The sequence below is a fragment of the Puma concolor genome, chromosome D3, assembly GCF_028749965.1.
Source record: "Puma concolor isolate L17-30 chromosome D3, mPumCon1.1.hap2, whole genome shotgun sequence".
Classification (NCBI taxonomy): Eukaryota; Metazoa; Chordata; class Mammalia; order Carnivora; family Felidae; genus Puma; species Puma concolor.
In genome coordinates, this window is record NC_141678.1 from 13742674 (window position 1) to 13769565 (window position 26892).

At 44.9% G+C, this 26892-nt stretch overlaps 1 protein-coding gene across 3 annotated transcripts in view; it reads left to right on the forward strand.

Moving 5' to 3' along the window:
- Nucleotides 1-26892, forward strand: part of FBXW8 (F-box and WD repeat domain containing 8) — a 126180-nt gene that overhangs the window by 19234 nt on the left and 80054 nt on the right. For all 3 annotated transcript variants that reach the window (XM_086681790.1, XM_086681789.1, XM_086681791.1), the window contains exons 2-4: nt 1535-1639; nt 19339-19503; nt 22092-22180. In XM_086681790.1, the coding sequence (XP_086537916.1) occupies nt 1541-1639; nt 19339-19503; nt 22092-22180 (353 nt within the window). In that variant the 5' untranslated portion in view covers nt 1535-1540. The remainder of the gene's footprint in view (nt 1-1534; nt 1640-19338; nt 19504-22091; nt 22181-26892) is intronic.

Sequence of the window (26892 nt, forward strand, 5' to 3'; positions counted from 1 at the left end):
TGTGTGAAGGAGTCTCCAGTTGTATCTGGGGCAAGTGAGAGAGAGCTGCCTCTTCTCCTCACGAATGAAGCCGACTAGCTGTAAGAGGGGACCTAGCCTGACATCAGACTAATGACTTTCCGTTATGTTTTTAGGCGGGACCCCTTCGCCTGCTGATTACACTTGCAGATTTTTTCCCGTTTTGTTTTTCCGTCTCCCCCTGTATGGCCAACATCTCTCTGCCGGTTTCACATTGTGCCCGGCCACATTCTGCCACCCCCCAGAGAACTGTCAGCTCTTGCTCTGTTCCCTCTAGAGCTCCTTTTTTGGCCCTCGTACTCAGCCTTGCACTGTTGTTGCAAAGTCAACACATTTCCTTCTTAGGCCTTCACGTTATCTTTTAGCTCTGACACTCCTAGATGAATGGAAACATGATCCAGAAAAATCTTTACCCTGGATCTTGGTCGGGTCTAAATCAGTGCTCACGTTCCCTTAAAAATGCCGAGATGACTTTCAGCTTTCAGACTGTAGCTTGCGGTATAGGACCGTTGTGTTCGGTGAATTACGAATTCGCTGGCAACCTACAAGTCACTGATGTCAGCCAGAGCTTATTAAAAATGAATTTTATTAAGTTCCATTGAGACCAACAGCCTGCTTTGCCTAGCTTTGCAGAAATATGTACAAAAGTGAACTTCAGCAGGTGGATTTGGGAACAGGCAGAGAGGAACACATACACTCTTGGCTTTCTTTGTGTTTCACCCTCCCGTTCCTTTGTGCTACCAGGATCGTCATGACAGCCTTATCTCTCAAATAAAGCCTGTTACCTCATCCCTAATTGCTTATCCAAAGGCAGGCGAGCTCTCATTTCTCCACATTAATAAATGACACCGAAGATCTGCATTGTTTGCACTGGCTCCCTCAGGTTCACCGGTGGGGGCCCCTGAGTGCATTAGGAAACCCTGTGCTTCTCCAGCGGCGGAAGGGAGGCGGTGCTCACCTCCTTCAGGAGCAGCATTTCGTCTGTGTACTTCTCGCCCCCGTTCATAGCCCTACTCCCCTGACGGAGGCCCCTTAGTGACCTACCTCGGTCAGCGCTTCTTTGGCTGCGGGTGCTCGCTGCCCTCCGGGGGGCGGGGGTGAAGTAAGAGTTGTCCTGGGGGGACCGGTGGCCCGTCCGATTTCAAAGCTCACCTTCTTGGCTATACACCGCTCAGCTTCCCTTAGAGGCCAAGAGCTTCCCGCAGCCTGTGAGCGGATGCCCGAGGCGTCCACCTCTCCCAGACCCCAGGTTGTCAGCTGGCGCCCTTGCTTCTCCTTTGTGAAGTCTTATGGGAAGTGGCCTTGCGGATTTTACAAGTGAAGAGTGAGGAGGGTGGGCTCGTGGCCGTCCGGTTGTGAGTCCGTTCCGTGACTGCCCCGTGGAGTCGTGAGACTGCGTGGCTCCCCCCGGGACGACAGCACCTCTCTCGTTCCCACCTCACGATATCTCTTGTCATCGAAAGGAGCATTTTCATTCCTCCGAATTGTAAGCTTCTTTCCCTTTTCTTCTCCTCAGAATGAAATGGATGACGTGCCCTTCTTTGACATCCAGCTGCCTTACGAACTGGCAATCAACATATTTCAGTATCTGGACAGGAAAGACCTGGGAAGGTGTGCACAGGTAAGCAGCCACTAAACTGGTGTTCAAGGTTTACTTCCACGCGAGACAAAAGTATAGGAAGCTCCTGGGTAACAGAACGTGACTTCCCAGAACTGCAGACTTGAAAGAAGGAAGGAATCAAGTAGCCACTCTGCTTGAAGGAAAGCAACCCTGAACCTGAGGCTTCTGCTCCACATCTCCAGTTGGTGTTTGTCTCTTTGTGACTGTCTGCTCAAGAGCTCTGTTCCCCCGCAGTCTCCGTAGGGTTGGCCTGTGGCAGTGTGCTCGTGACCGACGACTTTGTGCTCTGCTTCTCGAGCTAGCCTGAGCTGTTCATGTCCTCGCTGTTTTTAATGCAGAGATGCCGCCAGCCCTTGGTCGGATCAAGCCAGTCGTTGGGTTGGGAGCTGAGGGTCAGCCTGGGGACAAAACCGCGAAGTCGCGTTTTAGGCGTAGAGTGCAAATTGCCCTTTAAACACTAGAATCCCACTCAGTGAGGTGCGAGGCACCTGAGAACTGACACCCGCTGAGGGAATTGCAAATCGGTGTCCCCATCTCCTGCCTTCTGGGGCATACGCCCGTGGGGTGGCACGGTGGCAGATACCGTCCGGGCCACACTTCACTGTGTACGTGAATCACAGGGGATCTTGATAAGATGCAAATTCCAACTCAGGAGGTCCGGAGTGGGACTCATATTCTGCGTTCCGAACCAGGTTATGTCAGCGTGGCTTTGGCCACACTTGGAGAGGCAAAGGTTTATGCCATTAAATTGGGTCTCTTGTTCACCTCTTTTTGGCAAAGAGTATAATTTCTCCAAAGACAAATATATGATTGCTGACCATTTGGCTTTCATGGATAACTGTATTTCCCAGGAGAAAGAGTATCTGTTGTCCATAACTCCCAAAGAATTAATTTGTCTAATGGCTACCATTTCCTACCCCTGGATTCTAGACTGCATTTTACATACGTGTCTACACCTTTAAAAGAAAGAGCTAGGTAAAATGGAGTGGTACTAAAAATCCAGGGATGCCTGGCTGGCTCAGTTGGAAGAGAATGCAACTCTTGATCTCGGGGTTGTGAGTTCAAGCCCCATGTTAGGTGTAGAGATTACTGAAATAAATAAACTTTAAAAAATGTAAAAAACAAACAAACAAAAAAAACCCCAAAGCACCAAGAACGTGGAGTTAAAAACATTACGGCAGCTTGAGAGGTATAAACTCTAGTGACCAGATTTAGACTCTGGAGGTTGCTACTCTGGCACTTCCGTGAAGTCACAGAAAATACAAGGCAATTTTAAAAGTTTCTGGCTTATGCTATTTTTTTATGAAGCAGTTTGCCTAATCAAAATTTTCTACCTAGATACGAGTTTGAAAAAGTTTACAGGGTTCTTGACTGCCACACTATTACGTGGGGGTGTTCGCGACTATTTTTTTTTTTGATGCAGAGTCTGGAATCTTTAGGAATGATGGAAGGAATTATTCCAGGGCTAAAATTCACTAAATAAAAACGGACTGAAACGTAAACCATGCTCGGAGCCTATCAGTCGCATTAAGCAAGAGTACCTATATCATCTTCTTCTTTCCCTTGGAAATTGGATTTGTTCTATTCTAACTTTACACTTTGGCCCTGTTCCCGAGAGTTGAAAACAAGGGTGTAGCTAAATGAGTCCAACTCCTGGATTTCAGCCTGATGCTGTTAGCCGAAGTCTTGGAACAGGGTCTAATAGCTAGCTGTTTTCCACAAAGTCCGCATTAGATGATAAAATCTTCACTCTTGATAGGGAGCTGCTGTTCAAGGAATCATTTCTTTTAACATTGCTTTTTGCTCCCCCGCTTTGTAGAGGGCCATGTGGCTTTCACGTCTGCTGCTGGTTTTCTCATCCAAAGAGTTTATCGGTGAAAGATAGGATCTGGTGGAAGAAGAGATCCCCCTTTTGGTACAAGGGGGCTGCGTTTCAGGAGAGATTCGTTATGCTGGTGAGATTATTGTGCAGGTGTGAACGGTTTCATTTGCAACACAGTGGTCCAATTGTCCACCAGAATTCTTCTCTCTTTGGCCAGTTGGATTTGTTTTTTGTTTTTCCTTTCAATCTAATTTTTAGAGCACACGTATATGAATAGAAAAGATTCTTAAGCAGAACCCTTCCGGTGGCTCTGGTCTATGAAGCCAAGAATTTTTTTTTTTTTTTTTTTTTTTTTTAATAGTGCCTTTTCATGAAGGTGACCATGGGCAGCCAGTGATCTTTAGAATTGGCTTTGTGTTTTCGAGCATTAAAATACAACTGCAAAGTAATAAAGATGAGTAGCATTTTCATTTGTTTCTTGGGGTGTTTTTATTTTTTAAACTGGGAAAAAGTCCTTCTGTTGAGTGGAATGTCCTGCTGCTTTATGATTTGATTTTAGAGGGGGCTTGCTCTGTCTGTCCCTGTCTGTCTCTTTTCTCTTTTAATCGAGCCACCTTGGGATTTTAGTGAAATTGGGCCAGTTCTAGTGGAATTGGCACTGTGAACTATTTGTGTGCCCTTGGAGAAAACCTGTTTGCTTAGATCTGTATGCCAAATTGGTAACTGACTAACAGTAAGGAACCCAGATCGGGAAGGACTTGTTGAGATTTAATTATGCCACGAACTGTGCTGGAGAAGTGATTTTGCTTTGACTTTGTCTCCTTTCTGCATCCCCTCTTTTTCTGCTTTGTAGGCTTTGTGCTTCCAGAAAGAAAGTGTGCTTCCAGAAAGAAAGTCCTGTGATCCTTGTATACCTTTGCTGCTGACCTTTCTAGCTCCTTGCTATCCATAGTTGTCCCTCGAGGGATTTAGTGTCCTTGTGGGAGTGTTCCATGCCGAAATGTCTTGAGAACAGTGTGACTTGTAGTAAACAAAGTTATGCACTGGGCGATTCATTGGACGGCTTTATCGTTTTGCTACTTATAATTTTATGGTTTTGTATGTGGGTGTGTGTGCATGCCCACAAGATCCCTGGCACTTTAAAAGATAATATTTTTAAATGGATAACAATTACAAAACTGAGTTCAAAGTTACAGAAAGTTTTTTTTTTTTTATGGGAAGAGTAAGTCTGCTATTATATTACAATATGAATAATTCTGAGGAGTAACAGTTTTAGGATTTACTGACTTTCATTTTTAAAACTTTAAAAATAATCATAAATTCATGGGTAGTTGCAAAAGATAGTACGGAGAGGTCTTGTGTTCTCTTCCCCAGTTTCCTTCGTTGGCAGTATCTTGCGTAACGACCTAGTCCTATCAAAGCCAGGAAACTGACCTCAGTACAGTCCACGGAGCTTACTCAGATTTCCACAGTTTTACGTACACTTGTGAGTGAATTTAGTTCTGTGCAGTTTTATCACAGGTGTGGTGGATTTGTGTGACCACACAGTAAAGGTCTACAACATTCATCACAAGGATCCTTTGTGCTACCTTTTCTGGCCTGGTCACCCCTGCCACTCCCCATCCCTAACCCCTGGCAACCCTGATCTGTTTTCATCTCTATAATTTGGTCTTTTTTTTAATTTTCATTTGTATCACATTTTATTTATGTATATTTGCTAAAGTAAAATTTTAGAAATCTAGCTGCATAGGTAACAATGTCACATTCTTCAAGTGAGACGTAGAAAAACGTGCATGAAGAGAGCAGTAAAGGAACAAGGGAAGAGACGGAGGTTAACAGCTGAAGATGTATGATACAATTGGTAAGCGAGAAGCAGGTGATACCAAAATAGATAAATTGGGAACTAAAGCCCACCACACTAGATAGATCATGATGTTTGAAGTTGTTAAGTAGGTTCTATACTCGAGACGGGGCTTGAACTCACAACCTTGAAATCAGGAGTAGCACACTCTACTGACTGAGCCGGCCAGGCACCCCTGATATTTCAGGCTTTAAGGAAAATGTGATCTCATGATCTTCCCAGATATCCAAACAGAAGCACCTAAAATCTGAGGTTTTATGGCTAAAGATCTTCATGGAGTCTTTCAAGCTGGGAGTCCACAGCCAAGCGCTGCTAGACTGATTTTTCTTAGCAGAAATGATTCTGAAAACCGGTAACTGCTGGCAGGGTTCCTTTCGTCCTTAATAGTGGCCTTTGCCACTTGACTCCATCTCCCAGGGACACATGCCCCGGGCCCAGGCCCCCTCAGGGGTTTCCTTTTAATTCGCAGAGTTACCGTGGCTGCCTCCTTTAACGGGGGTGACTGAAACACAGCAACTCTGGGAGAAGATGGGGAGCCGGCCGCAAGAAGAAGGGCAGGGTCTTGATAATTGCTTGAACTGAGTCCTGGGGACTGAGTCCTGAGGCGCTTTCTGCTGCTCACTTTATTTTGTGTGTGTTTGAAATTGTCCCTAATTGAAAAGTTTAAAAGAAGGGGGGAAAAAACCCAGAAAGCGAGAACTGGTATTTATAAGAAAGTCAGAGCCTCTTGAGGACAGTACATGCCAGAAGCTGGCCATTGAAAATAAAAGCAATGCAGTTTTTTTTTTTAAGTGTTGAATTTTTAAAAGTTGGACTTGTTTCTCCGTCTCTTTCAGTTATTTACCCCTTTAGTAAGCGCCCAGTTAAGTAATGTGTGTTCCAGATGGTGATGTGTGCTGTGGAGAAACCTGTGCCCCCAGAGGTGGGGGCTGCCCTTGTAAGCGGCCAGGGAAGACTTCACAGGGAAGGTGACCTTTGGGCAAAGACCTGAACGAGGGAAGAAAGAAGCTGTGCAGGTCTCTGGCGGAGGCCCGTAGCAGGTGCAGAGGCCTTGAGGTGGCGCGCACCTGTTAGGGTAGAGGAACAGCAGGAAGGTCAGAGCCAGGAGGAGGTGGTAGAATAATGCCCCTTCCCCGAGATGTCCCCTTCCTAATCCTCAGAACCTATGAATATGTTACCTCGTCTGGTAACGGGCCTTTGCAGATGTGAGGAGGTTAAGGATCTTGGGATGGGATGGTTATCTTGGATGATCCAGGTGGGCTCCCTCCAGGAGGAAGGCTGGAGGTCAGAGAGAAGAGAAAATGGTGCGTTGTTGGCTGTGAAAATGGAGGAACAGACTACAAAGCTGAGGAATAGAAGGTGGAAAGAAGGAAACAGATATTTCCCCCAAAGCCTCCAGAAGAAATGGAGCCCTGCCTCCTACACTTTGATTTTGGACTTCTGGCCTCCAGAACCAAACAGAATAAATTTGTATTGTTTTTAGATACTAGGTTTGTGGTAATTTGTTAGAGCACCAACAGGAAACTAATAGGGGTGAAGGTATAATGAGCAGATGGGGATAAGAGAAGAAGAAATAGTCAAAATGTGAAAGGCACTTAAATCCGTCAAAATAACTTGAACGTTTATTCGGAATGAGGCGGGAAGCCGTTAGAGTGCTTTGAGCAGAGTAGTTACAAGGTCTGACTTCCCTTCTGAGCGGGATCATCTCGGTTGCTGTGTGGAGACCGGACTTGAAGGGGGACAGGGATGCAGCAGGGAGACCCGTGAGTGAGCTACTCAAATAACCCAGACGAGAGAAGATGGTGGCTTGGAGCGCGTGGTACCAGTAGATGTGGGCAAAGTCGGGACTGCCAATGGCAATGGAAGGGGGAGAGAAAGAGGAGTTGGCCGGGACTCTGTTTATTTGGCCTAAACAACCGCACGGACGAGATTGTGGTTACTGACCAGGGGGAGACCGTGAGATGACCAAGTTTTGGGGGAAGATCAGTAGTGAGATGTGAGGCTGGAGGGAGATAGGAACCGGGGAGCCGTGAGCGCATCATTGGCATTTAAGTCCAGGAAACTGGACGAGGTCATCAGGGAAGTGAGCGAAGGGGGTGGGGGATTCAGGGATTGAGCCCTGTCACGCCACAGTGGTGAGAGGCCAAGATGAGGCATTGGAGAAGGCAGTCTCTGTGACGTGGGGAGGAACCCAGAGCACACGGTCCCCTGGAACCAAGGGATAACCTTTTCGAGGAGGAGACGGCGATCAGAGGGTTAAGTGCAACTGTTAGTCAAGCAAGAGGATGACTGAGAAGTAGCCATTGGATTGAGCACCTTGGAGGTCACTGGCAACCTTGACCAGAATCCGTGGCATGGTGCACACGGGGTGAATCTGGGGCTAGGGTGAGCAGGTTTGAGAGTGAATGGGGAAAAAGGAGATAAGGAAATTGAGAGAATGAGTGTATGTAGAACTGTCTGTGCAAGGTATATCTTCCCCAAATAGACTTGATTCGTGAACATGTGACTAGAACAATGATGCTTTTCCCCTTGTCATGGGCCTCACTGGTAACCCTAATCCAGGCAGAGTTAATAAAGCTAGTTTTTGAGCCAAGGGCTTTCTTTCTTTTTTTTTTTTTTTTTTTTTTTTTTTGATGCTGTAATTCACAGTGGTGCTATAAAGCAAAATGCTGGAGACACTTTTATTAGCAAATTCTCACAGCTGAGGCTCACTCAGTGGGGCTTTTACTGGGCAGAGCCATTCCAGTCCTAGTGTATTAAAGACCATTAGGCCTTTGGAAAATTCAGGCTTATAAACTTGCAAGATTTAATTTAATGTAAGAAATTTAAACTATTAGCTTTCTTTTTGGTGAGAATCTTTAAAATTGTGAAAGTTTAGGTCTTATTATTTTGTTTTGCTTTTCCTTTCAGGATTAAAAGAAATTCTTAAAACCTGTCATTTTTGTGCTCCTTTAAAAGAAGAGAGAAAAAGCACCCTCCCTTTACAGTTTGCCAAAGAAATTGTTGGCACGTTTCTGTGTTTAATACCTAACTGTAGGTATAGTCCTGATCCCTTTTGGGAAGGAACTCTCGCCTCTAGTTTTTGTAAATCTCTCAAAGAGATTATTGTTGGTTATCCAGGATTTAAACTTGATCCTGAATATTACTTTCCACAGAATAAGCCCTGTGATCTAGGGGCTAGCAGTGGGAGTGATGTACCGAAACATCAACTTTTTGTTCCCCGTTTTTCATCCCAAAACCCTGTTATACAAATTTCAGGTCATGTTGGTTAAAGTGACTTGGCATTTTCTTTGAAGGGGAGAGAAAAACCTGTTTTCTGCTTCCGGTGCTTTTAAGGTCTCATGTATGGGGGACTTCTTGAAAGTCTCACTGAGGAAAAAGTTCCTCCATTTTAAAGTGGCTGAGAACTGTATGGTGTAGTAGATCTCATGAAAACTATTCCAGAATGTTTATTTTAACTGGTATCTTCTAGTTTGTAATCACTGAGCATCGGATTTGGGTTTTCTTCAAACGCTGCCGCTGATTCAGTGGCTCCATCTACTTAAAATAACGACGGGGCGCCTGGGTGGTGCAGTCGGTTAAGCGTCCGACTTCAGCTCAGGTCACGATCTCGCGGTCCGTGAGTTCGAGCCCTGCGTTGGGCTCTGGGCTGGTGGCTCAGAGCCTGGAGCCTGTTTCCGATTCTGTGTCTCCCTCTCTCTCTGCCCCTCCCCCGTTCATGCTCTGTCTCTCTCTGTCTCAAAAATAAATAAACGTTAAAAAAAATAAAATAAAATAACAACAAAGAACAAAATGTTCTGTAGCTAATTTTTGCACTAGAGAGTTAAAAACATTGTCCCACACTTGGTCCAGGCTTGGGATCCAACCTGACTGTAAAGGCAGAGACCAAAACCTTTCCCTGTAGCTTCCCCACCACAGGGGAGAAGTGTTCTGCAAAGGGGGTCTGTTTGGCAGATGGAGCTGGCAGGTGGAGAATTGCTGCTCCTTGTGGCCAGCACAGACCTTAATCAGGTCACCAGTAACCCATATTGGTGTTCTCTCCAGTGTCTTCTGCAGAGCACTAAAGCTTTCAGACCGTTCTTGCAGGAAGCATTCAGGAGCCAAGTAAGTTTGAGGAACGCAGCGTATCCCATCCTTCTGAGAGAGCTCCAGCACGTGTCAGTTGGTTAAAAGCTCTCAGAAGTTCTTCAGCAAATAGCCCTGCTTAGTTTTGTTTAAACCAGTGTTCCCCAAACTCCTCTGACCATGGAATCCTTTAAAAAATTTTTTTCAATGCTTATTTTTGAGAGAGAGACAGAGAGAATGAGTGGGGAAGGGGCAGAGAGAGAGGGAGACACAGAACCCGAAGTAGCTCCAGGCTCCGAGCTGTCAGCACAGAGCCCAGCGTGGGGCTCGAACCCACAGACTGTGAGATCATGACCTGAGCCGAAGTCGGACGCTCAACTGATTGAGCCACTCAGGCACCCCGGCCATGGAATCCTTTTTAAAAGTAACGTTATTAACCCCCCTGAGCTGTTGTTTTACTGAACATGCTTTGGAAAGTGCCAGTCTGTGCAATAATGCCTACCGTTTATATTCTGTCTCAGCTACTCTGAGTCTTTTGTCCAGTTACATTTCATAGTTTTTACAACATTTTACATTTTATAATTTTTACCGAAAAGGCTCACGTATCCCCAGATCAGAGGGGAGCTGCCCTGTGTTTAGTTAGCACTTGCCGCCTTTGAGGACCCATTAGGGTTGCTGGCTGTTAGCCCTGATCTTCTACTTTATTTAACCCTGAATTCCAGAGGTCTGGTAGGGAGGTGATTCTGCTCTGGAACCATTTGAGTTGTGGCTTGGCTCCCTCACAGCTCACGTTGGTCCGTCCCTCTCTGCTCTTCGTGATTGCCCGGTGCGCAGACTCAACTCTGGCACAGACAGATGGACAGACATTGCTCGTGGCAGGGGCAGGCTCAGCTGTGGACCAAACACGCCCAAAATAAAACCGTGGTGTTCTGTCTCGTCAGAACTGGAGCTTCGGTGTTAGAGTCGCTCTCCCATTCTTTATGGCCTGACCACTTGTGATCAGGTGAGGGTTGGTTTCCCTGATGCCCTCCTGGCTAAGGTGGAGAAGTGTGGGCTGACAGTGTGGGTAAGTGGATTTGTAACTGATGCTCTGGCCAGGCCTGGGGTGGGCTGCTTAATGGACCCATGTCAGCCTTGGTGGGGGGGAGGGCTATAGTGGTTTGCCATGGGCTCTGTCCTCAGCCCCATCCTGGTTAACTTTTTTTTTTTTTTGTAAATAAGACGCAAAGGCCCGCAGACCATATTTTGCAGAAGAGTGTGTATGGGAGAAGTAGCTAATGCAACAGATGACAGAATTGGGATTCAGGGATGCGCTAAAATGCTGGGAAGGGGGTGGGTACAGTGAGCTGGGGTTTAAAATGGGTTTTAAAATTATATTTAAAAAAAACATAGAGTGAAAGTAAGAGGTAGGGACTTTAATTGCCGTTTGTGTTTAAAAAAAACAAAAAACTCTGAAGAATGATGAACACCAAATTCAGATTACCCTTGAGGCAGGGGAGAGTATGTGCATCAGAAATGTACAGGACTTTATTATTTTTATTTATTATTTATTAAAAAATTATTTTAATGTTTATTTATTTTTGAGAGAGACAGAGACAGAATGCAAGTGGGTTAGGGGCAGAGAGAGAGGGAGACACAGAAGCCGAAGCAGGCTCCAGGCTCTGAGCTATCAGCACAGAGCCCAACCCAGGGCTCGAACTCACGAGCTGTGAGATCATGACCTGAGCCGAAGTCGGATGCTCAACTGACTGAGCCACCCAAGTGCCCCGTGGGACTTTGAACTTATCAGTATCTTAAGTGGGATGGTGAGTCCACAGGTGTTTGTAGTATTTTTGTTGTTGTTTGCTTTAAATGTTTAATTAACTAAACAGACTCCAGAAGGTTTGATGCACTGTGAGTTTAGTAGCCACGATGGTGTATTTACAAGTGAAGCAGCAAATGAGCGTCTGATAAAATCCTCCTGTTTGTGGCACTTGACAGCCCACATTTGGGATAGTGTTCCATCCTGAGTACCACATGTGAAGGGGGTTACTGTATATGCATAAATACTAGGGTACGTTCAGAGATCATGGGTACACGAACCAGTCTAGTCCTAGGGCAGTTAGTTGAAGAAATGGACGATAGTTACACCTACAAGATGACTAAGGGGAATCATGATGGTATCTTCAGCCTTTTGAAGAATTATCAGTGGAAGAAGGAATAGAGATTTCTTCAGAAAGGCAAAATTAGGGCAATGGGTGGAATCCCTTTACTAAGGAAAGGGAGGAAGTACTTCCTAATAGCCAGACTGCTTTGCAGTCGATCAGCCCGATGTGAGGGTCAGCTCTCTGCAGAAGCCTCTCCCCAACCAGGGCTGCCAGGAGGAGCCCTTCCTGGGGTGGGGAGTTGCCCCGGTTGGTCTCCGGGACCTCTCTTCTTCAGTTTCTAAACAATCGAACACTGGAGCCAGTGTGACCCCTGCTGCATCATGGTGTGGCACTTTGGTTCAGAAAAGTGATTGGAGCCTCGTAGTACTTTGTGCCACCTGGTCTAATTTCTGACGCTGTGCCTTCCACGCAGAGTGCCCGTGCCTAAAGGGAAGGTGACCTAGGTGACACGATTGTTTGTCACACCTAGAGCTTACATGCCCGCATACACAGCAAAAATGTAATCAAGGAAGCCAGAATTTCAGTGTGCCATCACAAGAATGTTCTGTGGGTCAGTGTCACTTTGACATTTTTAGTGTACTTTCAGTTGAATAAGGTGTCCTAAGGAATGTTTTTAATATAGTCTGCTTGAGATGGAAAATCAGAAATTTTGACACTGAAACAACCCGAGTTCTTGGATTCTGACTAATTTTTACTTATTTTTTTTAAATTATTTTTTTAATGTCTGTCTTTTGAGAGACAGAGACAGTGTGAGTGGGGGAGGGGCAGACACACACACACACACACACACACACATATAAAATCTGAAGCAGGCCCCAGGCTCTCTGAGCTGTTGGCACAGAACCTGACGTGGGGCTCGAACTCACGAACTGTGAGATTATGACCTGAGCCGAAGTCAGACACTTAATTAACTGAGCCACCCAGGCGCCCCTCAGACTAACTTTTACTTCTAAGTTCTAGCCTCTTTCTGCTGCCGTGGAGCAAGTAGCACCCCACTATAGATTTAATAAAAGTTGGGGCGCCTGGGTGGCTCAGTCGGTTGAGCAGCCGACTTCAGCTCAGGTCATGATCTTGCGGTCCGTGAGTTCGAGCCCCGCGTCGGGCTCTGTGCTGACAGCTCAGAGCCTGGAGCCTGTTTCAGATTCTGTGTCTCCCTCTCTCTCTGACCCTCCCCCATTCATGCTCTGTCTCTCTCTGTCTCAAAAATAAATAAACGTTAAAAAAAAAATTTAGATTTAATAAAAGTTATTTGTAAAAATAAAAAGCTAATGGCTTCTTTAAAGTAACTGGAGCAGTGTAAGTTTACAATAAGGAGCTGTATCCTGTAGTGTTATCGGTGGTGACCTACTTAGTGTGTGACCTGTGTGTAAAGAATTACACTTGCACAACACTTGAACCCTTTGAGATGCATAACAGCTCTGTGGGTGGTGGGATATGGTGGCTCACATTTGGAGGATGAGAAAACCAAGGCCCCAAGGTCATAGTTTAGTGTTGTAAGAGACATTTTAAGGTGTCGGATTCCTCCCGACCACTGAGGAGGAAAGCGGTGCGGAAAAGCGTCGTGACCTTGTCACAGTCCCGCAGCTAGTTAGTGAAAGACTGGACACAAGAATCTGAGGTTTGGGGTTTTTTCACCCCAAGTGTAACTGGTTTTCTATTATATCTTGCTGCTCCTTGGATAATACAGGTGACCTTGAGCGCCTTCCTAAAAAGTTGATCAAATTTGTATTTATATCCCTATCACTTTAGGGCTCTTTAGGGACATCATTATGTAAAGGAACTCTTTTGTATAGTACAGATTTATTTTGAATATAATGAATTCCCTTTAATTTTAAAGTGTTTGTTAATCTGAGAACTGCATGTGGTTTTTGTCCTTGACCCTAGTACCAGGATATCACCTTGATATTTGTGTGTTAAACTGACTCTGCATCCCTGAGACAAATCGCACAGGGTTATGACGTACTACCTTTGTTGTACATAGCTGGATTCAGATTGCTGGGGTTTTGTTGAAGATTTTTACGTATGTTCATCACATCAGGAATTATTGGTTTGTAGTTTTCTTGTGAGGTCTTTGTCTGGTTTGGATATCAGAGAAATACTAGCCTCGTAGAAGGTGTTGGGAAGTGTTCCCTCCTCTTTTGTTTTGTTTTTGGAAGAATTTGTGAATGATTGGTTAATTCATTAATCTTTTAAAACATTTGGTAAGAGTTAATTCTTTTAAAAGTTCTTTTAACTTAGTTTTAACCATTTTTAAAATTCTTTTCAAACATTTAGAATTTACCAGTGATGTCATCTAGGCTTGGACTTTGCTTTGTGCTAAGTTGTTGTTGTTGTTTTAATCACTAATGTAACCTCTTGTAAGTCTATGCAGATTTTCCATCCTCTCGAGTTAACTTCAGTACTTCGTGTCTTTTTCTAAGCATTTGCCTATAATCACCTAGTTTTGGCATATAAATTGTTCATAGTGTCCCTTTGTAATGCTTTTTGTTTTTGTGGTTGTCGATAGTGATGGCCCCTCTCCTTGGGTTTAGGAATTTGAGCCTTCTACACACCCACGCCCCCATTTGGTCAGTCTAGCTAAAGGTTTGTAAATTTTGGTGATCTTTGCAAGTAACCAGTTTTTACTTCATTTTCTTTTTGTTTCACTTATTTCTGTTGTAATTTGTGTGTGTGTAAATTTTTTTTAACGTTTATTTTTGAGAGAGTGAGCACAAGCCGGGAGGGGCAGAGAGAGAAGGGGACAGAGCACAGGATCCAAAGCAGGTTTTGTGCTGACAGCAGCGAGCCCGATGTGGGGCTCAAACTCCTGAACCGTGAGATCATGCTCGGAGCTGAAGTCGGATGCTCAACGAACTGAGCCACCCAGGCGCCCCGTTTCTGTTGTAATTTTTATTTTCTTCTTGGGTTTAGTTTTCTTTTTCTCTAACCTAGCCTCTGGAAGGCTAGGTTATAGATTTTAGATTTTTTAAAATATGGGAATTTATAGCTATAAATTTTTCTCTAAGCACTGCCTTCACTGTGCCTCATAAGTTTTGAACGTTCTGTTATTTTCACTCACTGCAGAGTATTTTCTAGTTTCTTCTGCAGTTTCTTCTTTGACACATTGGTTGTTTAGCATGTTAACATTTGTTAGTGTGTTGTTTAATTTCCACACATTTGTGAATTTCCCATATTTCCTCCTTTTATCAATTTCTGATTTTCACTCCACTGTGGTCAGAGAACATACTTTGTATAATTTTGGTTCTTTTGAATTTATTGAGATTTGTTTTATAGCCTAGTATATGGTCTATCCTGTAGAGTGTTCCATTGCACTTGAGAATAATGCTCAAATTGTTGTTGAGTAGAGTGTCCCATGGATGTCTCTTATGTCTAGTTGGTTTATAGTGTTGGGTTCTTCTATTTTCTTGTTGATAGATATTCTACTTATTCTATCTTTTATCGAAAGTGGGTATTGGAGTCCGATTATCCATTTCTTCAGTTTTTTCATTTTTTTGCTTGTGTTTGGGGGCTTTGTTGTTAGGAATATATGTTTACAATTGTTAGGTTTTTGTGATGGATTGACCCTCATTATAAAAATATCTTTTGTCTCTAGTAATCATTTTTGTCTTAAAAGTTATTTTAAGTGGTATTGGTATATGCACTCTAGCTCTCTTTCAGGTACTGCTTACAAGTTATACCTTTTTCTATCCTTTTACTGTTTGTGTGTGTGGATCTAAAGTGTGTGTGTCTCAGGGCACCTGGTTGTCTCCATTGTAGAGCATGTGACTCTTGAGCTCGGGGTTGTGAGTTTGAGCCCCACGTTGGGTGCAGAGTTTAGTTAAAAAAAATGTATGGGGACATCTGGGCAGCTCAGTCAGTTAAGTGTCCGACTCTTGATCTCAGCTCAGGTCTTGATCTCAGGGCTGTGAGTTCAAGCCCCACACTGGGAGTGAAGCCTACTTTAAAAAAAAAAAAAGTATGTAGTTATCTTGTAGTCAGCATATCCTTAGGTCATGTTTATTTATACCACCAATCTCTGTCTTTTGCTTGGAGTGCTTAGTCCATTTCCATTTAATATAATTATTGATAAGGAAGCATTTATATCTGCCATTTTGCTATTTGTTTTCTGTATGTCTTATGTCATTTTAGTTCCTCTTTATCTTCATTACTGCCTCCTTTTGTGTTTAAGTAGACCTTTTTCTAGCATACATTTTAATTCCTTTTATCTTTTGCTACTCTTTTTAAAGTTTTTTTTCTTAATGATTGCCCAGGGATTACAACTGACGTCTTAAAATAATCTAGTTTGTATTAATGCCAACTTACTTTCAATAGTATAGCAAAACTGCTACAATATAACTTCATTCCTTCTCCCTTCTTTAACTATTATTTCATACAAATTATGTCTTTATTGTTTTACTTTAGGCAGTTATCTTTTTAATTAGATAAAAGAAAAGCATTGCAAGCAAAACTGTATTTATACTGTCTTTTATATTTACCCTTGTAATGACCTTTACTGGTTTACTTTCTTTATTTATGTGGGTTGAGTTCCTGTCTGGTGTCCTTGTATTTAGCCTAAAGGACTCCCTTGGTGTTTCTTGTAGGACAAGTAGGTCTACTAGTGATGAATTATCTTATTTTTATTTATCTTGGAATAATTTCTCTCTTATTTTGGGGGGTAGTTTCGCTAGATGCAGTTACTGGTTGGCGGTCTCTTCCTTTAGCACTTTGAATATGCCAGCCGACTGCTTTCTGACCTCCCTAATTTTTAATGAGAAGAACACACAATGTGTCTTTTCTTTTGTTGCTTTTCAGTTTTCAACAATTTGACTATGATGTGTTTAGGTGTGCATCTCTTTGAGTTTATCCTTCATGGAGTTCAGTGAGCTGCTTTAGTGTGTGGATCAATGTTTTTCATCATGTTTGGAAAGTTTCTAGCCATTATTTCTTCAGATGTTCCTTCTACCCCTTTCTCCTTCCCTTATAGGACTCCGATAATGCCTTTGTTGATCCACTTGGATGGTATCCAGTAGGTCTCTGAGGTTCTGTTAATTTTGTTAATTTTGGGAAGGGGGGTTCTTTTGTCCTTTTTTTTTTTTTTTCCTTAGACTGGATAATCTTTTTTTTAAGTTTATTTATTCCGAAAGGGGGGGGAGAGGGGGAGGGAGAGAGACAGAACGAGCCGACGAGGGGCAGAGAGAGAGGGGGGACAGAGGAACCGAAGCAGGCTCTGTGCTGACAACAGAGAGTCCAATGCAGGGCTTGAACTCCTGAACCACGAGATCATAATCTGAGCCGAAGTTGGACACCCAACCAACTAAGCCACCCAGACGCCCCTAGACTGGATAATCTTAATTGACCTTGAGTTTGCTGATTATTCTGTTAGCTCAAATCCGTTGAGCCCCTCTATCGAATTTTTTATTTCAGTTACTGTGCTTTTTGACTTTAAAACTTGTGTTTTTTTAAAGTTTCTTTATCACTGTTTTCTACTTGGTGAAATATTGTGCTTATAACTTTTATTTTTCTAGACATGCTCTCCTTTAGTGTTTTGAACATATTTATAATAGCTGACTTAAAGTCTTAGTTTAATAAGTCCAAAGTCTGGACTTGCTCAGGCTGCTTTTTCTTTCCACATATGGCTCATTCTTTACTGTTTCTTTGCATGTGTCTACATTTTGTGTTTAAAAAATTGACTTTTAAAACGTGACAACTCCTTTAAAATGTGATTCACTCTCTTCTGGAGAGTTAGTTTTTGTTGTTTGTTATTGCTGCTATTTTTTAGTGACTTTTCTGGACTAATACCCTGGTTTGTATTTTTTATCATGTGTGACCACTGAAATCTCTGCTCATTTAGCTGAGTGGTTCGTGATTGGACAGAGGTTTCCTTAAATATGTTGAAGCAATAAATCTCCCATCTTTTGCTGAGTTGCTTTCTGTATGTTGGGGCATGCTTTCATTGTGCCAGCGGTTCACAACTCTGTTTTAGCCTTCACATCATGCTGTGCAAAGCTTCAAGTTTAGCCAGAGTGAGAGATCAGGGCCTTCTGATCCCTTTTCTGGGCGCACACACAGTCCTATACAGGTGCATGACACTGACTCCCAGAAATCTGTGGGAGCCTTTCAAAGCCCCTTAGGGACATCCCATTCCCCAGGTTTCCCTTTTAAGTTTTAGGTCAACTCTTTGTAGCCCCAGGGTGGTAATGGTACCTCAGGCAGCCACAACCTTAAACAGTTCTCCCTTACTGTTTGGGACAAATGCACTGGAGATAAGGCAGAGGAAGCTTTGAGTCAGGTCAGATAAAGACAAGTCTCCAGAAGAGAGCTTTCCAGCAGGCTGTCATACAGGTCAAATGGTGACCATTCCCTGGGGATGGCATTTTGGGCACCTGTGAAGCCATCTGGCCCCTTTGGTGTCTTCCAGGCTGCTGGTTTTCACAGCTACCATAGTTGCGAGGCTGTTGATTTTCAAGGTTACCGTGGAGCTACCTGTGGTGCCGGCAGAGGAGGATGGGATTAGTGCAAGTTAAAACAACATGGAGGTAGTTGCCCTTACCAAGATGAAAACATTTTTCTTGAATAAATGCTCCTCGGAATGTTGAAAGTCTTTAGTTAATTTCCAGAGTTCTGAAAAAGTTGATTTTGACAACTTTTGGCAGTATTATTGTTGCTTGAATGTAGGAGCAGATTTTTGGAGTTCTTTATTCTGCCATCCTAAAAGTGAACTACCTATTGGTACTTCTTCAAACGAGGAATCCTAATGAGACACATGCTGTGTGCACTCTCGCCTACCTTGTCTCGTGTTCTCTCTTCTGTCTGTGTATTCTACGTCTTGAAGTGGCCCCAAGGGAGTGTTCAGGAGCACAGGTTACTGTAAACCAGTGGCCATGACCTTCACTTTATTAGAAATGAGTCTCAACCTTTAGATGGGCGGCAAGTGTTAAGCACTTGACCCCACAGACTCAAGATCATGTTGATTTGCTGGATCATTCTCTCATCTTGCCAACAGAGTCCACCTTTTGTACAACTTTGTACGGTATCCTGTGAAGAAGTAACTGCTTTGTCCCCTGAGTTAGGTTTGGAGGACAGAATACTAATAGCAAAAATGGCCATTTCCTCTGGATACTGTTGGGATTTGAAATTCAGTCCAGACAGAACATTAATTTCTCTCTATCAGACGTTATGGTCCTGGTGAACAGCTTGAGTTTTGTGTAAAATTTTTTTTTTAGTCTATCCACTTAAAGTCTAAGTTTTTCTACATAATATAAATTTGAATTTCTCGTATGACCAGAAGTGTTGAGTTATGGATATTGATTTTCTTACAGCCTTTTATTTCAGAGACAGTCAGTCTCCACTTGTATAAGAAGAAATATAAAAAAGAAAGAAAGAAAGAAAGAAAGAAAGAAAGAAAGAAAGAAAGAAAGAAAGAAAAGAAAGAAAAGGAAAGAAACACAAGTGCCCATTGGTAAAAGGAAAGTGAAGACATTCTGGTCTGAAAAACTGTACAGTTGCAGTTTACATTTTTTGCTGTTTATGTATTTGTGTATTTTCTCCTTACATGTTATATAATAATTTCCTTACATGTTATATAATAATTTAACCAAGGCATCTAACATGTGGTATGAAATGATAGAACAACAGTTTGGAAATCTCGAAAAATAAAACTGGAAACGTTTGCTTGTATTTCTTTTCCACCTCAGAATGTTTTGTTAATGAGACGTTTTATACTGCCATAAACTCGGGGTAATAATAAAGGTGTTGATTGATTTTTGGATGGCGAGGGGCTTCTCTAATTGCAGATTCGACATTTGTGTCACTTGTGCCGTTTTAGGTGAGCAAGACGTGGAAGGTGATTGCCGAAGACGAAGTGCTTTGGTACCGGCTGTGCCGGCAGGAAGGGCACCTTCCCGAGAGCAGCATCTCTGATTACTCGTGCTGGAAGCTCATCTTCCAAGAGTGCCGAGCCAAGGAACACATGTTAAGAACCAACTGGAAGGTAGGCGGTGGCCAATCTCGTTACCTGTACTGAAGAATAGCCGGCAAGGACGCGGGAATCCAGGCCCCGGATTAACCCCGCAGGCCCTCCGATTACGGCCTGAGGCCAACTAACTGCCAAAAGCCAAGAGGAGTGCGGTGAGCATCCTGTCGGCTGCCGGTGGTTCGTTGCCCGTTTTGCTCGCCGTTAGGGTATCTGCCCCCCTTTGCAACCGTGCTGTTGGGGAGCATCCTGTTGTCTAGGAGAGGAGGGGTGAGGTTGGGGTGCCGCCCCCTCCCCTCTGATGGCTCGTGCTCAGTGCAGTCCCCTTTCACTTTCACCGACCCTGACCCCTAACGCATCAACAAAGCAAAAGCACCACCTGAATACGAAAGCAGTGCCGCAAATGTGATTTCCAGGGACTGCGAGGGAGGTTGTTAAATGTCTCTGAGTCCTGTCTTCTCTCCCCTCACATAACCCACTGGCTTGCTTCCATAGCATTTATCACTTCAAAATCTCTACAGAAATATTAGATCACAGCTAAGAATTTGCACGGTGCTGTGTTTCTGTAGGAAATCTCTGTCAAGAACGGCGTTACGTAAAGCTGTTCGAGGCCTGACAAGACCACAGTGCGGTGGCGGCCCTCCTTCCTACCTGGTAGCTGGAGACGCCCTCGTAGGGCAGCGGTGGAACCACACCTACTGCCTCCACTCCTGTAAAGGTCGATCCTAACGGACTTTGAGATCACAGGCTTTTGCTCATTACTGACGGTGACCCGTTGCCTGTGTGCGGGTCCGTCCTCGGTCACCTCATAACCTCATTAGTGACCGATGCTCTTGGTCTGGGTAAACTCACAGTTTCTAGTCAAGCGAATAGGAGCAGTGTTTCTCAACCTCGCATTAGGGGCCAGACAACTCCTTTGGTGGGGGCTGCCCTGTGTGCGTGGTAGCATGTTGAGCAGCTTCCTTAACCTCTACCCAGTGGGTGCCAATAGCATCCTCCACCTACCCCACGTCGTGACAGCCACAGATGGCTTCAGGCGTGTCAGATGTCCCTTGGGGCGGGGGCACAATGGCCCCCGGCTGAGAACTGCCTTTCCAAGGGGAACGAGCATAGGTGTCCTTTCATAGGCTGTTAAGACACCTCTGAGTAAAAAGCACCCTGGCCCCGCAGCTGTGTGCTCACCAGATGATAGCCTCATGTGGAGACCCCTCCCCACCCAGCCTTCTTGCCCATGTGCTTGGCTGGGCCTGCGTGAGGGAAGTCGGTGAGAGGCAGCTGTGAGGGTTTGACAGAGCTGCTTAGACAAGCTGGGCCCGAGCCTGGCAGGAAGGGCTGGAATTGAAGGAGAGCTGGTGAGTTAGCTTGAACTGGGGCCTTTCCCTCCGGGAAGGAGGGATATTTTGACTTGTGCACGTGGGTGCTGCAATGGTCTGTGTACATCGGCTCGAATTCTGAGCCGTCAGACCCTGAGAGAGCGCAGCCGCTAAGTTTTCTGCTTCCTCTTTGGTGGTGGAGAAAGCCCCAGAGGGAGGCAGGTACCTCCTCATCCGCTGGAGGTGGCAGCAGTGAAGGTGTCCGGAGCCCTGCCTCCAGGCATCTGGCCCTCCATAACCGCTGCAAGTCACATACAGTTGACTGGAACGTCTAGTTGTCTTTAGCAAGTATAAAGCCATTTGTTTGGTTAGCGCTTGATAAATGAGTTAGTGGACTGGAGTCAGATGGCTCAGCCCCTTTCCTGGCCCTGTTAACAGTGAGGACTACGAAAGTGAAATGTGAAATGGGGAATCCTGCCCTGACTGTGATGGTGGGATTCTTACTGTGATTCTGGAGAGAAAGCTCCATCGAAACATGAAAGGTGGTGTTAGAGCAAGTTGCTTTCCTTCGGATGCTCCCGTTTTCCCCTCTCTAAAGTGGGGGCTGATGGTAGCCCGCTCATAGGGTAGTGGCGAGGATGACTGTTTAATGCTCCTCCCGTACAGCCTGGCCTGTGGCCGGCATGATGATCTTTGTACAAGTGACTCAAAAGTCAGCAGAGTCCATATGGTGGAAAACCCATCTGCTACCTGCCGCCTAGTCTCAGGAACCACACGTGTCCTGGGCTTTAGGGTTCCCTTTAAAAATACCAATTCCACGAACCTCTGACCTTGTGGTCTTCTTCCTTTCCCCATACTGACTTTTGTCTCTGTGTGTACTCTCTCATCGTATCCTCTGAGTGTTCGTAAGGGCTGTTGGCACGTAAAACACCCTTAAATACCTTCTGTCCTTGGAACTGCGCTTTCGAAACAGACTTTGTGTTTCTTCAGATACGTGCCCCCGCCAGCCTAGTGGAGCGCACACCTTGCCTTTCTAGCCTGTAACCCCCCTGAGCGCGGGAGCAGCGTCTCCCATGGCCGTGCCCCCGGGTTCACGGTCTTCTTGTGTGGGGTAACTCGTAAATGTTAATACCTTAGCAGATTAGCTGTCCTCGTGGTCCTTTGGAACGCCCCGGTGACTTTGAGCACAATACCCGTGGTAAGACACGGCCGTGGAGCGTAGCTGAGCGCGGAGTGCTGCCGTCGGGGTGTCCCGAGAGTACGACCAACTGCATCCCCCTTCTCCTTATGCAGAATCGCAAAGGTGCCGTGAGCGAACTGGAGCACGTTCCCGATGCGGTTTTGTGTGACGTGCATTCCCATGACGGCGTTGTCATTGCCGGGTAAGCAAAAACCTTTTTTCACATAGTAATTAACTCTTCATCTTAAGGTCTTTCGTTTCTCACGCGCCACCCTCTGAGTCCCAGTGCCGCGATCTTCCCCTGAGAGCGTGTACCTTCCCGCCTCAGCCCGGGTTTGAGACGGACACTCTCCATGATTCTGCCGTCCGGGATCGGAGTCTGAAGTTGGTGGTGAGAAGCGCGCGGTGTAGCCTAGAGCTACAGTCCATTTGTCTCCATGTGTCTTTCCTGGCTTTTAAATCACTCTTGTGGTGTGTTAGGTTAGATTTTCATTAAGGCAAACCGTCAGTATTTTATGAAGACATAAAAAAGTCAAGCAAGAATGATACGTGTTGGCACAAACAGAGCCCACTCTTACTCTTGTTCTGAGGCCGTTAGGGGGAAGGGCCGAGGCCACACATAATCTTCCTGCCCCGCCACACAGTGTGTATCTGCTGCTTAACTTGTCCTGAAATAGGCTTTTTAGTTATCTCCATCACGAAGAAATTGAATTTTAGCTTCTGTAAATTCCAGTGGCTTCTGTCCCAAAAACCCCTTTCGTGAATTCTTCCTGTTTGACTATAGAAATGTGAAACAGTTTGTGTATTTCTTTAATGTACAGTGAGGAGACCTATTTCATCTTTGGATTGAGAAGCAATCTTGACAGATCTCATGTTTTTCACTCGTACGTGGATCTTGAGAAGCTTAACAGAAGACCATGGGGGAGGGGAAGGGGAAAAAAATAGTTACAGAGAGGGAGGGAGGCAAACCATCGGAGACTCTTAAATACAGAGAACAAACTGAGGGTTGATGGGGGTTGGGGGAGAGGGGAAAGTGGGTGATGGGCATGGAGGAGGGCACTTGTTGGGATGAGCACTGGGTGTTGTATGTAAGCCAATTTGACAATACATTATATTTAAAAACTAACAAATTTTCAGGAAAAAATGAATAAACATTAAAAAAAAAGCCGTCTTGAATTACAGTCTCAAATTGTATACTTAACATTTGAAGTGGAGACCAGAATACTTAAAACCCTGAGTCTGGATTAGATTTGGGGTGAGTCCCCTAGGAGAGGTTTCTACTTGGAGGAAACCAAAAACAAACCTTGGCCTGAACAGCTTGGTAGTAGGTAGTCGTTTTCTTTAAAGAGGACGCTTTCGGGGCGCCTGGATGGCGCAGTCGGTTAAGGGTCCGACTTCAGCCAGGTCACGATCTCGCGGTCTGTGAGTTCGAGCCCCACGTCAGGCTCTGGGCTGATGGCTCGGAGCCTGGAGCCTGTTTCCGATTCTGTGTCTCCCTCTCCCTCTGCCCCTCCCCCATTCATGCTCTGTCTCTCTCTGTCCCCAAAATAAATAAAAAACGTTGAAAAAAAAATTAAAAAATAAATAAATAAATAAAATAAAGAGGATGCTTTCCTTTTTTTTTTTTTTTCCCATTCTTAATGTTTATTTATTTATTTACTTTTGAAAGATAGGGGGCAAGCAGGGGAGGGGCAGAGACCAAGGGAGACACAAAGTCCAGAGCAGGCTCCAGGCTCTGAGCTGTCAGCAGAAAGCCAGATGTGGTGCTTGAACTCACAAACTGTGAGATCATGACCTGAGCCAAAGTCAAACGCTTAACTGACTGAGCCACCCAGGTGCCCCAAGAAGACTCGATCCTTAAGCATTCCTCGAAGGACACCATTTGAGTTGAAACTCCAAACAGGTAAATGTTCCATGATCTGCGGGGCCTAAAAAAAGTATGTTTGCTTTAAACAAGATCTGCTCAGGAGGAACACTTTTCCTTAGCCTTTGTTTTGCTGGCCACAATTTAGAGGTTAATGCCCTTGCTGTAAATGCCATAGAACTACTGTTTTTAGAAAGATGAGTGGACCACAAATACGGAAGTGTGGCTTTTGGCTTCTGTCTCTCGTTGCTAAAATGTGGGCCTAAGAGCTCATGCTCCATATGGTCCTTTCTGCCCACAAATTCTAAGACTCCATGGTAACTTGGAAAGGACCTCTGTCCTTCTAGCTTAAAGGGGTCTCCTGGTGTGTCAGGAGGCCTTTGAGGACAGAATATTGAGTTTGGAATGAGAGTCATAGAAGAAATTATGGCTAAAGGGGACTTTAATCTCAGAAGCCAAGTGTGAATTGATCTGGACATGGACCTCACAAGGGCAGGCTGGCCACGAGTCCAGAGGCCAGCCCTTTCTTTCCTGCCTGTCCGTTCCCCTGAGGGCTTCTCCACGTTACAGATGATGCCAGTGCAACGCAAAGCAGTGGCAGAGTTTGGTGGGTCGATAGGATGAAGCAGGACCTGTGGGTCAGAGAGGCTTCTCCCGACTCCTCTTCCTAAGAGAACCTTGCGTTTACGACCTGGCATTGGGTACTTTGGTCTTGCTTGTGCGTAGAGCATCTTGTGTTTATCATTAAAATTTTATCTGGTGGTTACGATGCTTGTTTTCTGGGTCGGATCTTGGATCCCTTTTCATTTGAGACAGCGGTGTTTGTGGTTACCTCATTCCCAATCAATGTCGTATTCGCCCGGCTTTGTGCAGCCTGTGCATCTCCAAGGACTTGCCTGCAGAGACGCCACTTCGCCATCTCTTTCCCCCGTCCTTAGCCTGTGTTTCTCTGATTTTGCTTCTTTTCCTTTCTCTCCCTTTGATCATAGGCAGAATTTGTTCGGGGGCTTAAGTTTTGTGCACCTACAGCTAAACCGAAATCTGTTAAGTTTGTTTCATATAGTAGACAGCAAGGGCTGTTAACGAAACCTCTTGCTTCTTCCCGTCGTTTTCAAGCCTCTGTGTAAAAGTTCCTGCTTTGGAGTCACATTGCTAAGGCCTAGAGTAATTTGCATTGCAATTAGCCTTGCAGCCTTGGGTCTGCCTCGCTCTGCCTCACTCAGAACCAGAGTAACCTTCAAATACTCTTTCACTCAAACCCGCCCGAGACCCAGACCTCAAATGAGCAGGACCTGGCCGACGCCTCCTCCCTCAGACTTGTCTTCCAGCACAGTAGGCAGATGTTATTCTTAGGGCTTTTGGTCTTTTGCTCTTTTTTCCATGAGTCTTCGCTTCCCTTACTATCTCACAGATGGTAATTTCAAGTTACCTTTTCCTGATGTTCTGAGCCCTTTGAAATTGGTTTCCAACCTACCTTTCTCCTGATTACTCTCCTGAGGGTAACTTTGGCTTTTCCCACGGTGCCTCAGTTGCCTCTGGCCATGTCTTCTTTATTTTTTAACATTGAGATATAAATCATACACCATAAGATGTACCCTTTTAGGTTGCAGAAGTCAGTAATTTCTAGTATATTCACAAGGCTGTGTAACCTTCTGCCACTGTCTCATCCAGAACATTTTCATCACCGTAAAAAGAACCCAGTCCCCATTCTTTAAGGCCCAACTCAAGCCTTGTCTCCTCCCATGGGCATCTCTAGCCCCCTGGCCTATTAACCCCACCCCAATATCTGCCCACCTCCTGACTCCTGGGGAAGTGACTGTCTGCAGCTTCTAGCACAGCTTTGCCTTGACATTTTTGTTTTCTGCTGTGGCTTTTCTTTGAAATAATTCACAGCCTTGTATTTTCTGTGCAGTTAATTTGTAAGAATTTTTTTTTTTTTAGTTTATTTGAGAGCAGGGTGAGGCAGAGAGGGAGAGAGAGAGAATTCCAAGCAGGCTCCACACTGTCAACGCAAAACCCGTCAAAACCCGTCGTGGTGCTCGAACTTACATACCATGAGGTCATGACCTGAGCCAAAACCAGGAGTCGGACACTTAAATGACTAAGCCACCCAGGTGTCCCTGTAAGCATCCTTTTTAAAACTAGGGGTGGCATGTGATATTTGATTAACTGCCCCACAGTGCTTGTACATCATTTTGTCCGAAAGAAGTACTACAATTTAATATACGGACCCCCATCCCACCTTATACCGCATGTTACATGGTAAACTGGAGAAATCCCTAATTTCTCTGGTCTGTTGTTTGATTTCTTAGCCTTTTCAAGAAACTTGGAATCATGTAGTTTTAAACCTGGAAGGAGCTGTCGAGGAAACTGTTTCAAAGCACGCTCGTTTTGTGTGGCTGACCGAGGCTGAGGGGTGTGGCGAGCCGGGACTGGCGTGTGCGTGCACGGCCGCTCTGCCGTTCGTCTGCAGTGTCCACGTGGAGAGCCGGGCGCCAGGGCTCCCTTCTCGAGTCCTCATTTGCTACTATGATGGCCCGTACTACCAATCTTGTTTAAAAATTATAAAACACGTGCTTATTAAGAGCCTTTAAATTCCACAGAAGCGTGTGGAATAAAGAATGACACGTCCCTAGCCTCGTTTTCCTAGGCTAGAGTCCCATTTGTGGAATTGGTGGATTTAGAGGAATAAATTTTCACATTTTCCAGATTAAGAAATTATTATTTTTAAAATATTTTTTGTATTTTTTTTATTGAATAGAGACTGAGACTGTGCGAGCGGGGGAGGGGCAGAGAGAGAGGGAGAGAGAATCCCAAGCCGGCTCTGCGCCAGCGGCTCAAGGGCTCGAACCCATGAAACTGCGAGATCATAACCTGAGCCAAAACCGAGAGTGGGACGTGTAACCGACTGAGCCACCCAGGTGCCCCAAGAAACTACTTTTGAAATGCCCCGATGACCCTCAACTTCTTTCCAGTCTAATTTTTTGCTTTGAAGTCTCCAAACCGTCCCTCAAGCCTGCCCTCCTGAATACACCTCCCTCGTTTGTGTC